Genomic DNA, 14,933 nt, shown 5'->3' with positions numbered 1-14,933 from the left:
GGTACGATTCTACATTTGCAAATTTAAATTTTTACTGATTCATTATACGACTCTATATATGTCTGCAACTTTAATTTTCCACTGGTACAAGTTTCTACTTTCACTTGGCGCAATTTTTTTTTTATTTCATTACTTTTGTTACGATTGTACATGGGTTTATAATCGATAATTTTTCATACAATTCTATTGTACATGGGTTTGCAATGTAGGATTCTACATAAGTTTGCAATGGATAATTTTTAATACAATTCTACATGGGTTTGCAATGGTTAATTTTTCATAGGATTCTACATGAGTTTGCAATGGTTAATTTTTCATAGGATTCTACATAGGTTTGCAATGGGTACGATTCTACATGGGTTTGCAATGGTTAATTTTGCCTAGGATTCTACATGGGTTTGCAATGATTAATTTTTCATAGGATTCTACATGGGTTTGCAATAGGATAGGATTCTACATGGGTTTGCAATGGATAATTTTTGTTAATGGCGTGCCCTTAACTGGTCGCCTTTTTTTACCTTTTTTTAAAGGTGAGTTTTTAGAGATTATATCATTCATTTTTGTATATTTTTATGACCGGAATAGAACAATTATTAAACATGTTTATCTAAACTTCTTTGCTTAAAATGATGTGTACAATCATATCCTAGAATCCTGATCATTCCTCCTAAAGCACCCTATTTATATAAATTTACCCATATGTGTGTGTGTGTGTGTGTGTGTGTGTGTGTGTGTGTGTGTGTGTGTGTGTGTGTGTACTAATGTCGAGCATTTTTTATACATTTTCTATTAAATTTAGATAAAAGTTGCAGGATTTCGAAAAAGAAAAAGTTGACACAGACTTTTTCCTAAACGGCGATTTTCAAGGTTATTTAAAGGTCACTTATATTTTCAAAATAGAATTACCTTAATTTTTCTCATATAAATCGATTCCTCGCAATATTTACTATAAAAAGTTGTAAAGGTATAATTTTTATGTATCTACATAATCTTACATAAACTTCGAAATATTACAAATATTTTATTTTATGAAATATTTTAGTTTATGTAAAATTATGTTAACTATCTTTTAAATTATTCACTTTTAGCCATCTTACCCTTACAACCTTTTATAGTGAATATTGCAACAAATTGGTTTATATATATAATATATATATAACATCAGTTATTATTAATTGATGTTTACATTTATTTTTAGACTTACTAGAGCTCAAATGCTCCACATTTTTTGCAAAAACTGTTTATTCTACAGATTTCAAATATGCTTTTAAATGATGATTGAATATTTCCTTTTTTAATTATTTTTATTATTATTTTTCAATCTCAATCAACTTTTATAACTTTATGCCAGCACGATACAAATACATGTGTCTTTATTTTTTTTTATTATTTTCATTATTATTTTTCAATCTCAATCAACTTCTATAACCTTATGCCAGCAGGATACAAATACATGTATGTCTTTATTATTGTATCAACTCTTGTCTTTTCCATGTAACCATGTCTTCATAGTTTGAATTATCCCTTCATCTTCTCAATCTTTCGCAGAGATTTAATTAATTAAATACACTTCACACGAAATAATGTTTGCTAGAAGATATACAGCAAACGATAACTGTAAAAACATGATTACGTGGAAAGAACAAGAGTTGGTACAGTAAAGGCAAGTAAGTAAGTACATGTAATGTATCGTATTGGCATAACGCTATATCCGTGGAGCAGATAATGTGGCTGTAGAGGTAGTCTGCAGTGCAGCTAATGTGGACGTAGATGTTGATTGAGATAATTGTCTAATATAAAATAGAATTTAAAAATTTAGTTTAAAAAGCTGTTGCATATATAAATAAAGTTTATTTTTTCTAAATTTGGAATATGTTTAATTAATTAATTTTTTAAGTCTATGTTTAATAAATTTTTTAAGTCTGTATTCAATAATTTTATTCATTTGATAAATACATGTATGTCTTTATTTTGATATGTTTAATATAATTAGAAATTCATTATTAATTAGATATGTAAACTATAAATTCATATATAATATTTGAAAATATATGTGAATATTTAAATTTTTATCTTCTCCTTCCTCTCCTTCAATCTCTTTAATATCAATATGTGTATGTGTGTACACGCGCGCACATTTGTACGTATTTATTTAATTATTGGATAGTTGAGAGTACTTAATTGATAAAAAATTATGACAATAATAATCCTTGTTTTTTTTTCTTATTATTTACTCAGATTTTTTTGTCTATCTTATAAGATAAACACTTTAGAGATTGAATATTTCAAGTAAACTAATTGTAAGTAAATTTCACATTAATGCATATAGATGTTTAATCATGAATGTACTAAATAAGTACACAAGACGAACAGTGAGTGAGTGAGTGAGAATGAGAGAGAGTGTGTGTGTGTGCGTGTGTGTGTGAGAAAGAGAGAGAGAGAGAGAGAGAGAGAGAGAGAGAGAGAGAGAGAGAGAGAGAGTTAGCCAACATAACCCCGCACGCTGCCGATCATGAATGTACTAAATAAGTACACAAGACGAACAGTGAGTGAGTGAGTGAGAATGAGAGAGTGTGTGTGTGTGTGCGTGTGTGTGTGAGAAAGAGAGAGAGAGAGAGAGAGAGAGAGAGAGAGAGAGAGAGAGAGAGAGAGAGAGAGAGAGTTAGCCAACATAACCCCGCACGCTGCCGATATGGCGGAGCGCCACTATCGCCATCTGTTGTAAAACGTGCGAGATGGACAAAATTACCACTACATGCATCTTGCATGTGTTGTGTACGTGTGATATATGTGTGCGCATGTGTTGTATACGTGTGAATACGTGTAGCACGATACTACTATGTATGCGTGGTCGATGATGATAATGATGATGATAATGATGATAATGATGATAATGATGACGGGGACGTTTCTTAATAGAAATTTTTCATATTTCGACTTTGCATTTATATATCTCTGCTTACAAATCACGTAGAGCAGAAATAAAAACACTTTTATTATATAATTCGAACTCAATCTATCGATTAAGTCTAGTATAAACTCGATTGCTTCAGCCATTATTGAGGATTCGAAATATTATAAAGACTCAAATGTCCGACTCGCGTTAAGATACACGGTGTCTCCGCTACGCCCTTAACTGGTCGCGAGACACTACCGTGTCTCTTGATATATAAAGTTTCATCAAAATCAGATTTTTCAGGTTTACGAGATTCCTTGATTGTCAGTTTCGTACTCGCGTCAGTTTGTCAAATTCAGAATAGCAATTAAAATCACAAGCAATATTAATGCTTTATTAATATTCAAATTAAAAAAAAGAAAACATTTTATCGTCTAATCTATATTCTCGAAATCTATCTCGGCGATACATAACTATATATCCTAATATAAAAGATTACTCAAAATAATTAATCTCATTTCAAATGACTTATTTATTTTTACGGTTTATAAATGATTAGTGAATTAACAAAATACATCAATCAAAGAAGAAAAATTGTCCAAGTTTTGTCTCTCACCTTATAACCATATTCTCTTAATCCCCAAAAGAAAAAAGTGGTAATTATAAGGATTCTACAGATTTCCTTGATGTCCTTAACGTATATTATATTAAGGACTCAGCTCTGAGGAAGTTTTAATCCTCCCTTATAATTTATTAAAATATTATTGACAAAATAAGTTTAATGAATAGAATGTAATTTTTTAGTAGTAATATATTTTATTATCACTTATCACCTTTTCTTTTTAGGAAGGGGAGTATTAAAGATTCTAATGTATAAAAGATAAGAGACAAAAGTTTTTTTTTTGGTCGATACCTTACTGTGTATTATAAGATTCAAAAATATATAGTCATTTGAAATCGGACAAATTATTTTGAACTTTTCAATATGTTTAATGTCATCATCAACAAACAAGATTTTAGAGAAAATACTTTTGCTTAATTGGATAATTTGCTGGGCGGCGATAGTAAAATATTGACGGAGAAAAAATAAAGGTCACGAGAGATTCGCGTGTACGTGATTATTAATAAAATTCAAGGACCCTTCGCCAATGAATAATTCAGAATTATCAGAAAGTAATGCCGACTGTGCGCAATGGCTGATTTGTCTCCTTCATTTTTATCGAAGGTACAATAACGCGTTGGAAGAATACTTCTCCTTGAATAATTTGTATATCTACTACTCTCTTACTTGACGAGAAAAGAACTAAAGATGCGGAGGCACGAATAACTGATTCTCATTTTCTTGGGGGAGCACCTGAGAGCTCCTGTCATGAACGTGGTACAATCCATAACCGACGCCGCTCGTGGCTATCTTTTTTAGGCCCTGTATGCTGGACAATATCAGGGCCATTTTGGCGAGGATCAATGCCTTGCCGCCCAGCACCGCGAGAAACTGGAAGCCCATCGGTACTAGGATCGAACCCATCAGTAGCAGGCCTATCATCATCAGCGGCAGCATGTGATGACGGTGACGGTGTCGATGTCGGTGACGTCTTCGACCTGGAGATTTACAAAGTTAATATTGCAGGAAATTAGTATAATAGCACAACATATCCGAAAGACATTTATTGTTAGTGAATATCCAGAGAATATCCGGAGAATATCCGAAGAACATTCGAACATCCTCAGGATGCTCTCTGAATATCGTCTTCGGGATATGTGTGTTGTTAGGATTATTAGCTTCAGGATTATTGGCCTCAAGTAGTAAACTGACGTCATTAAACGTCAAAATGACGTCACTTTGTCGTCTAATGACGATTGCATCGCGAAAACTCACTTTGGACGACATTACTGTTGGACTCAAGATCGGACGAGGAGGCTGCGATGCTAAACATGCGTTCGACGTCGACTTTGAAAGCGTGAGTCCGCAATACGCGAGCCAATCGATTCCAAATAATCGCCGACCAGCCGGCGCTCTCTCCTGTAGATCTGTCGAGAAAATTATTTCTGCTGAAGAATCACAGACAAAAAGGGATTTTGAATTGTAAATTTACTATTTTATATATTTACGACTATACAGAATTACTTGACATCTCGGAAGCAAAACATTTTAGAAAAAAATGACTTCGAGGGAGACATAAAATGGTATCGTGACCTTGGAAAATCGTTTTGAAGGTCACGTAAAGGTCACCTTTAATTTCTTAAATAGAACAACCCATTTTTCATTGCATATTCTTGTAACTTATCTCAAAAACTTTCCAATAATGGTTCCATTATTCCGTGCAAAAAAAGTATTAAGGTATGATTACAGAAAACTGAATATTTTACAAGATATTTTTAAAAAATTCTTTTAACTCAAAAAGTACTTCACGAAAAAATACTTTATTATAAAGTTTTGGAAAGCTCTTGAGATAAACTACAAGAATATCTAATGAAAAATAGTATTAATATATATATATAACTTTAATTTAAAATATATATTATAATTTTATATTAGTATTATTGTGTAATTTATTTGCATTTGAATTGTAAATTTGACAAAATCTGTGTATTTTTTTATGGACTAACGTTTCTATGAAAGTTTTTTTATTTAAATTTTTTCTATATTGATAACATCAATTTACAAAAAAAATTTATTATTTTAAACCAGACCAGATATTTCTTATAGATTTTTAAATGCTGAAAAACAATACCGTAAACAAAATTCACTTTTTAAAAAGTTAAGAATGAGGTGTACAATATTTAGAAACAAAACGTGCCTATAATCAAAAATCTATATATATAAGCACCGTCTGTCTGTCTGTCTGTCTGTATGTACGCGAACTACTTCCGCATTTGTGGACCGACTTTCGTGAAACTGGTACCAAAATGTTGCAAATTTTTCGGGGGTGGCTGCTGTGGGTTTTTTTTTAATTTTTTAATTTTTTTTTTCCTCAGAGGAGAGTATGTTTTTGCGAAAAAAATCTTTTTTTGCAATATTCCTGAACACATGGTGTCAAAATGTTGCAAATTTTTTGGAGATAGCGACAATGCAATTTTTTCAAGTGTTACACCTCCACCCACACTACCACCCACGCATGCGCATTTATGAACCAATTTTCACGAAATTAGTACCAAAATGTTGCACATTTTTCTGAGAAAACTGCTGTTTTATTTTTTTAAGTTTACGCCTCCACCCACGCATCCACCCACGCAATCGCATATTTATGAACCGATTTTTTTTAAATTGGTACCAAAATGTTACAAATTTTTTGGAGATGGCGACGATGTGTTTTTTTCAAGTGTTACACCTCCACCCACGCATTCACCCACGCGCATGCGCATTTATGGACCAATTTTCACGAAATTGGTACATAAATGTTGCAAATTTTTCTGAGAAAGCTGCTATGTGGTTTTTTAAGTTTATCCCACCCACGCATTCACACATTTATTCACAGACTTTTTCGAAATTTGTACTAAAATTTTGTAAATTTGTCGGGGATGGTCAATATATGATTTTAAAAATTTTTAACACCCTATTCACTCACCCACGCAACCATCCACGCATCAACAAATTTATAAACCGATTTTCTCGAAATTGGTACCAAATTTCAAATATCTTTCGGGGATCGATAATATGTGTTTTCTTTTATTTTTACCACCCTATTCACACACTTACGCAACCACCTACGCAACCAACACATTTATAGATCGATTTTCTCGAAATTGGTACCAAAATTTTGCACATTTTCGGGGATCACTACTATGTTTTTTTTAAGTTTTACAATACTACATACGCATCCACCCACGCATTCATACATTTATTGATTAATTTCTCGAAATTGGATATCTATTTATATCTATATATCTATATATATATAAGTTGCAATTTTTTGGGGAGTGTGATGAGATGGTTTTTTTAATTTTTTAATTTTTTTAACATAAGGAGGTTATTGTTTTCACGAAAAAAAATGGGTAATATAAGTTTTAATTTTCTAATGTATCATTTAATAAACCGACTGTACATAAGTTGCTAATTTCAAATGTACATGTCATCATGGCTGAGGAAAATATCAATAAAATAAATTGCAAATAATAATGAAAGAAAAGTGTTACAATAAATTAAATGAATCAATATAATGACATGTACATTTGAAATTAGCAACTTATGTATACAGTCGTTTATTAAATGATACATTAGAAAATTAAAACTTATATCACTCCAATTTTTTGTGTTTGTTAAAACGGATTTAATATAGGTTATATGAGGACCGCGCTTCGCGCGGTCCGAAAGACTAGTTATTTATATTTTGATATACTTGCACTAAAAATAGATTACATTATCGAAAAAATTTTGTTATTTACTAAAATTAGAAGTCTTCATATAAATTTGTAATTTATTTAATTCTTTCCTTTCCTTAAACAGTGCATGTTAAGTCGATTACTCGAATATATCGAAGCGTTGAAGCCTCTTTTTCTGCGATGCTGATTGGATGCTGGCGCGTTGCGATATATTCGTGGTTAGGTTAGGTTAGGGTAGGTGCGAAAACTTTGGGGAAGCGTTGGAATGTAAAATAATGTGTTCTATTATGTACATAATTTGAATTCCCAAATTTTTTATATACATAATTTTAATTCGGGTGAATTTTAAAAAAATGTTATAAAAAAAAACGAAAATTAAATTTTAATTAAATAAAAAATTGAAAATTTAGCAAATTAAAATTTTGTCCCCCGGGGAAAAAATTTTTTTGACCGCGCAAAAATTTGCTTGTGTTATTAATTTTTCAAAAAAAAATTTTTATCCAAAAAATGAGGTTTTAAAAAAAGGGAAATTTTTTGGGGCACTTTTTTATTTTTCCTTTATTTTTTTTTTTGGGAAAAAATAATTTAAAATTTTTTATATCGTTTTGCGTTTTTTCCTTAAAAAAACACCCCAAAACCCTTTTTACAGAAACCGCGCTTTTTCTAAATTCTTTTAAAACAGTATAATTAAAAATAATTGAAAATTTTCAATGTACATAAAATTTTAAAACCGCGATGTATACCGGCCTTTTTCGAAATTTAAAAAATTCAAAAAACAAAATTAGTGGGCCCCGCAAGAGAGAGAGAGAGGGGAGAGAGAGAGAGAAAAAAATCCCCCCCAAAAATTTTTCCCGGCCCCCTTAATCTTCCCGTTTAAAAGTTGTTTCCCCTTTTTTCGGATAAATTTATTTTTTACTACTAAAAAAACCTCCCCGCTTTTTTTTCGCTGCAAAAAATTAATAGAACCCCTGCCTTTTTTTTTTTTAATTTTTAAAACTTTTTTTTTAAAACAAAAAATATTGGATTTCCCTTTTTGGTTTTTGGGGGTTGGAAAACAAATCGTATCCCAAATCGAGGCCCCCGATTATCGGGGGATGAGTTTTTCGTCGGGGGGAAAACTTTTAGGGGGGTCGGCCCATCCTTTGGGGAAGCCCGCCCTTAAAAAATTTTCCCGAAAATTCCTCCCCCCCGGAAATTTTCCGGGGTCCGGGCGAAAATTTTTTAGCATCGACCAAAACCCCGGAAAACCATTCCCCTTTTTTCGTCGCAATCGCCCTTACAGGGGAGTCAGTGCGAGGGGGGAGGACCCTGGAGGGCACGGGGGGGACGGGGTTTTTAAAACGTGCGTGCGGCCCTCTCGGGCCCCGGGGATTCGATTTTTGAGTCGCGGTGAAAAATTTTTTTTCCCCCCTTTTTTTTTTTACGGGAGATGAAAATAATTTTTAAAGGTTCAAAAGTCCGGGGCCCAAATTTTCCGGGAAAAAAAAGGGGCCTATGGAAAAATGTTTTAAATTTCAAAAGTTTGGGGTTAAAAAAAGGCCTTGATTTTGACCCTTTTTTTTGACCTTTAAAATCAAATTTTGAAAATCATTTGGGAAAGGTTAAAAAAACCTATAAATATTAATTTTTTTCTTACTTTATATTGCTCCTTAAAAATGTCCCCAATCTGACACACACTTTGCAGGGGTTTAAACCCCTTTTTGGAAACATTTTCATATCCCCCGATTTTGAATAACATATAAATTATGATATATACAGGGGCCCGGAACTAACGGCCCAAACGTTTAAAAAGGATTTTGTTCTTTTGGGAAACGATTTTTCCCTCAGCAAAAATGTCGAAAAAGGTCATCTTTTTACAACTTCCAAATATTGCATTAGATTTTTTAAAACAACCCTCAAATTAAAATTTTATTATAGAAACTCTCCAAAATTTAAACTAAAGAATGAAATTATGTTAGACTTTAACTCCAAAACGTTTATTTTCAAAAAACCCTTTTTTTTCAATCGCTTAAACTCAAAAATTTTTGACTTTAACTTTTTTTGCTAAAAAAAAAATCGTTCCAATTGGCCAGGAATCCCCCCTTTAATCATTGTCCTTATTTACGGACCCCTTTTAAATAAAATAATATAATATATATATATATATTTATATATAAAGAAAAAAGTCCCAAATCGAAAATTAAAAATATAAAAATTTTCGTCAACCAACTGGCTTAAACTTTTTATTAAAATTTCGACTTTTCGGCCAGGGGTTTGGCCCCTTTATCAGGGACTTATACCGCTTTGAATAACACATTTTTTGATCGGGCAGACGTGATGTACTTCATGATATGTTACAAAAAACTCTTAGAAAATAATATATATATTTTAATTTAATATTTTATTAAAATTTTTAAATGTAATATCAAAATTTTTTTTTAAAAAAAAATTTTTATAACATAATATATAATTTTTATTATAAATTTTTTTGTTTTTTTTTTTTTGCTGGGGCTTTTTGGAACGGAAAATGTCAGAAAATTTGTTTTAAAAAAACTGTTTAAACAAAAAGAGTAGGGTTTAAAAAAACTATTTAGTGTGTTTCTGTTTTACTTGAGATAACCTTAAAAAAACCCCAATCAAGGTAACATGAAAATTTAAAAGGAAACCCCTATTTTTTTTTAAATTTTTGTGTGGTCGAGACCTTTCCAAAAAAACCTTTTAAAAACATTTTTTTCTTAAAAAACTTTTCGGTTTAAGACTTTGAAATAGTAGCGCTGATTGCTTATCAGGGTTTTGGCAGATTACATGACCCCGGCAGGAATGGTGTCCGACGTCAGAAATGTAAAAACGGAGGGAAGAGACCCCGATAGACAAGCGGGACCCCGGTGTCTGCAGTTGTAAGCTGTTCACTCGCATCCTTCAATTTATAGCGGTGAGTGAGACAGCTATTGGACACCACTTTGTATTTTTTTCTTTCTATAAATTTTGAGAAGATGCTTCGGGAAAAACCCCCAATTTCTTTTCCTTTTGCTACTTTACTCCGCCGCACTTCAAGGACCAACAATGTCCGTACGTTGTGGCATTGATTTTTGGTGTATTTAAAGATACACACATCGAATCTGACGCCCGGGCACCTTCTGCCGGCGTGTAATATATCTTAAAAAAATCTGAATACGTATTTAAAAAACAGTATTTTTCATACCGAATAATAAAATATTTCGAATTTTTTAATTTTTTTATTTTAATTTTTAAAGTATTTAGTAATTACAATTAAATTTTTTTTTTTCGCTATAACCTTAATCTAGGCGATCATCGATTCGATCAGTGGGGCATTTTTTAAATCTGCTCGATTACTTTTACGAGCTACAAGGATTTTGAGAACGTAAAAAGTGAGCATATATGTCAAAAAAAGAAAACTTGAATTTGGAACATTAAAGATTTCGAAAAAGAAAATATACCAGTATTCTAAATGTGAATTATTTTTCCAAAAAAAACAGATGGCAATAAAAAATTACAGCTCAATGTGAAGTTTGTAAAAAACAAGAAAACAATGAAAAAGATGCAATAAAAGCACTTTTAATTTTTATACACCTAAAGATAAATATTTTTGGAAAAAAAAAATATATAATATACAAACATAGTTTAATAATAAATTTTGAAAACCCAAAAAAATTAATATAGCTAACTAAAAAAACCCAACCTGCTTTTAACAAAACGAAGAATTAAAAAATTTCAATTTCATATAGTATGATTTTAATTTTTTAAAAGTTTATTTAAATTTTTAAATTTTTTTTTTTATTTAAAATAAATAAAACTACTTAATACTATGATAATTCAGGGTGGGAAGTAACGAGTTCTTTTAACAAAATTTCAGCTACAATTATTTTTTTTTGGTAATAAACTTAACTTCGTTTTTTTCTCCCTTGTAACTGTAATGTAAATTAGTTTCATTTTTTTAGAATAGTAACTATTTTTAAAATTTTCTTTATAGTTACTTTTTTTTGGAAAAAATGCGTAAAAATATTGTTTTAGTATGGAGCCGTTATTTAAAATTAAATTTTTTAACAGTAGCATAGGATCTATATGATTTAATCTTTTACCTAAAATTTTCATTTTGGTACATAAAAAATAAAAACTAATTAAATCGACCAATCACGCAAATATTTAAAAAAATTCTTAAGGTAATAATTGGCCCATTTTCTTGCGACTTTGCGATTTACCATTTAGTAACTTACATAACTATTTTACTGGTTGTATTAAAAGGTTTTATCATTTATTTAATTGCAAAGTCGCAAAAAAAAATCGTCAATTTACATTCAAGAAATTTTTTTAAAAACTTTACGTAATTTTTGTATAAAATGTAAGCCCTTATATTTAAAAAAATGTATAAATTTTTTTTAAAAAGTAACTGAAAAGTAAAAGACTGTTTTTTTTAAGGGAACTGTAATGTAACGAGTTATTTTTAAAAATGAAATTTTAACTGAATAGTTACTTTTTCAAGAAAAAATGTGGGTGCGTTTTTATGCACTGCAATACGGGCACTAGACGTCATGCAAGTGTCTGTTGACAGCGTTTTTTTTAATTTTTCCTTGAAGCTCTCAAAATGTAAAAAGGAAAAGACCCAAGTAGCTTTTCGCAACTTTTAACTAACCTTTTTCGCAATAATCATCGGTGAAAAATTGGGGAAATGGTAATACCTTATTGCATTAATTTCAATAATTTAATCGAAATATTATTCGAGGAGTCATCAAGTGAAAGCATTTGAAAGGGTTAATAAGAAAGAGACGACAAATTAAAATACCAGAATAAATGTAAAAAATTTCGTTAAAAATATTTTTTATATTATATTTAGATAGGAATTAAAAGTTAGTTCCACGCACATGGAGGAGCCACTTGATTATGCGAGTGCTTACCTCGCCGGTTGCAGTAATGCAACAGGAAAAAACCCTCAAAATTTAAAGACGTATATATCATGATGTACTTTTGCAGTGCCCTTTTATCTATATCGGAACGCTATTTTGGGAGTATGTCAGTACTTTCAGTGCTAACGGAACGCACCCTGTAAATGAAAAGTTTTTTTACAAAGTAAATTCCCAACCCTGATATATTATATAACTCTAAAAATCACCTTTAAAAAAAAATAAAAAAGGGGGACCAGTTAAGGGGACGCCCTTAACAAAAAATATCCATTGCAACCCCCGTAGAAACCTATCCTATTGGAAAAACCCAGTAGAATCCTATGAAAAATTAAATTTTCAAATCCCGTAGAATCCTAGGCAAAAAAATTTAAAATTGCAAACCCCAAAAATGACCCATTGAAACCTATGTAAATTTTTGATGCTAATATTAAAAAAACCTTTTTTCTCGTATTATCAATATAATTATTTAGCGCAATTTTTTGATTTCACTACTTTTTGATGCTAATATTTTAATTTTTTCTAGTATTATTAACAAAAATAAAATATAATTTATAAATATAATTTTTGAGAAAATATTTTTGATAATGATTATTTTTGCAAAGAATTATGTTGGCTATAAACATAATTTTTGAGAAGATTATATTTTTTATTATTATAAAGAACTATTTTTGCTGACGAAAGATATACTTAGCGCTTTTTTTTTACATCTGTGATGTCTTTTTTGTGGGATTTCACATATTTTTGCAAAGATCATTAAACAAAATGCATTAAATAAATGTATATTTTTTTATATTTATAATGAGAGAAGACGAGAGAGAGCAAGAGGACCCAAGAGAGAGAGCGGGAGAGGAGAGAGCAAGAGGGAGCAAGAGGGAGCAAGAGAGAGCGAGAGAAAGCGGGAGAGAGCAAGAGAGAGCGAGAGAGAGCGAGAGAGAGCGATAGAGAGCGATAGAAAGCGGGAGAGAGCGAGAGAGAGCGATAGAGAGCGATAGAAAGCGGGAGAGAGCGAGAGAGAGCGGAAAAAAACGAGAGAGAGCGAAAGAGAACGAGAGAGAGCGGGAGAGAACAAAAGAAGGCGAGAAACAGCGAGAGAAAAGCGAGAAAGAGCGAGAAAAACCGAGAAAGAGCTGAGAGAAGACGAGAGAGAGCAAGAGAACGCGAGAGAGAGCGGGAGAGAGCGAGAAAACGCGAGAGAGAGCGGGAGAGAGCGAGAGAACGCGAGAGAGAGCGGGAGAGAGCGAGAGAACGCGAGAGAGAGCGGGAGAAAGCGAGAGAACGCGAGCGAAAGCGGGAGAGAGCGAAAGAACGCGAGAGAGAGCGAAAGAAAGCGAGAGAGAGCGAGAGTAAGCGAAAAAAACCGAGAAAGAGCGAGAGAAGACGAGAGAGAGCGAGAGAGAGCGAGAGAAAGCGAGAGAAGGCGATAGAGAGCGAGAAAAAGCGATAGAGAGCGGGAGAAAGCGAGAGAGAGCGAAAGAGAGCGAGAGAGAGCGAGAGAGAACGAGAGAGAGCGGGAAAGGACGAGAGAAGGCGAGAAACAGCGAGAGAAAGCGAGAGAGAGCGGGAGAACGCGAGAGAGTGCGGGAGAGAGCGGGAAAGAGCAAGAGAGAGCGAGAGAGAGCGAGAGAGGGCGAGAGAGGGCGAGAGAGAGCGAGAGAACGGGAGAGAACGAGAGAAGGCGAGAAACAGCGTGAGAAAGCGAGAGAGAGCGAAAAAAACCGAGAGAGAGCGAGAGAAGACGAGAGAGAGCGAGAGAACGCGAGAGAGAGCGGCAGAGAGCAAGAGGGAGCGAGAGACAGCAAGAGAGGGCGAGAGAGAGCGAGAGAGAGCGATACAAAGCGGGAGAGAGCGAGAGAAAGCGAAAGAAAGCGAGAGAGAGCGGGAGAGAACGAGAGAGAGCGAGAAACAGCGAGAGAAAGCGAAAAAAACCGAGAGAGAGTGAGAGAAGACGAGAGGGAGCGAGAGAGAGCGAGAGAGGCCGAGAGAACGCGAGAGAGAGCGGGAGAGAGCGAGAGAGACCGGAAGAAAGCGAGAGAGCGAGAGAGAACGAGAGAAGGCGAGAAACAGCGAGAGAAAGTGAGAAAGAGCGAAAAAAACCGAGAGAGAGCGAGAGACGACGAGAGAGAGCGAGAGAACGCGAGAGAGAGTGGGAGAGAGCGAGAGAACGCGAGAGAGAGCGGCAGAGAGCGAGAGAACGCGAGAGAGCGGTAGAGAGCAAGAGAGAGCGAGAGACAGCGAGAGAAAGCGAGAGAGGGCGAGAGAGAGCGAAAAAAGACGTGGGAAAGCAAGAGAGAAATGGTGAAAGTGGTGGGAGAGAGAGGGGCGAGAGAGGGGGAGAGAGAGAGAGAGAGAGAGAGTGAGAGAGAGCAAGAATTTATTTTTTGTTTGGTTGCTTAAAAGGTTAAGCAGCTGAGGAAAATGTCACTATACTAGGATGGGTGACCGCGGATAAGGTAAAGCAGCTTCGGACAGAATCACTTTGTCGGGATGGGTGATCGGGACAAGTACGACGCCGTATCTTAAAAAAAAGTGACACCTTTTCGACCAAAAAATAACTTGAAAAATTCATATCTCCGCAACCAATAGAGCTATCAAGTTCCTTAAGGTCTCATTTTACTCGGAAAAAATCGCGCTTTCGATTGATATGGTCATCTTTTGAAAAATATGTTTCCGTTCATGAAATATTTCAAATTTTTGTTTTCAAGGTTACGAAAATCGTGTTACGTCCGGTAAAGGATACACAGTAGCGTCCTACGGATAATTTTCGCTATTGTTTCGATATTTTCGCTATCTTTTCGATATCTTTCGATATTTTTTTTTGT

The 14,933-nt window shown here is 33.4% G+C and overlaps 1 protein-coding gene across 1 annotated transcript; it reads right to left on the bottom strand.

Moving 5' to 3' along the window:
* Window positions 1-696: 696 nt before the first annotated feature.
* Window positions 697-4,945, bottom strand: LOC146720543 (uncharacterized; the record flags this gene model as incomplete). Its single annotated transcript, XM_085488280.1, has 2 exons — window positions 697-4,495; window positions 4,773-4,945. Coding segments are annotated over 2 exons (469 nt in total), but the record flags the coding sequence as incomplete, so codon positions are not given.
* Window positions 4,946-14,933: the final 9,988 nt, after the last annotated feature.

The sequence above is a fragment of the Nylanderia fulva genome, unplaced genomic scaffold, assembly GCF_048542155.1.
Source record: "Nylanderia fulva isolate GAGA-0341 unplaced genomic scaffold, ASM4854215v1 Scaffold67, whole genome shotgun sequence".
In the NCBI taxonomy this organism is placed as follows: domain Eukaryota; kingdom Metazoa; phylum Arthropoda; class Insecta; order Hymenoptera; family Formicidae; genus Nylanderia; species Nylanderia fulva.
The sequence above is the reverse complement of the archived record's forward strand: the minus strand, read 5'-3'. Positions and strand labels throughout refer to the sequence as shown.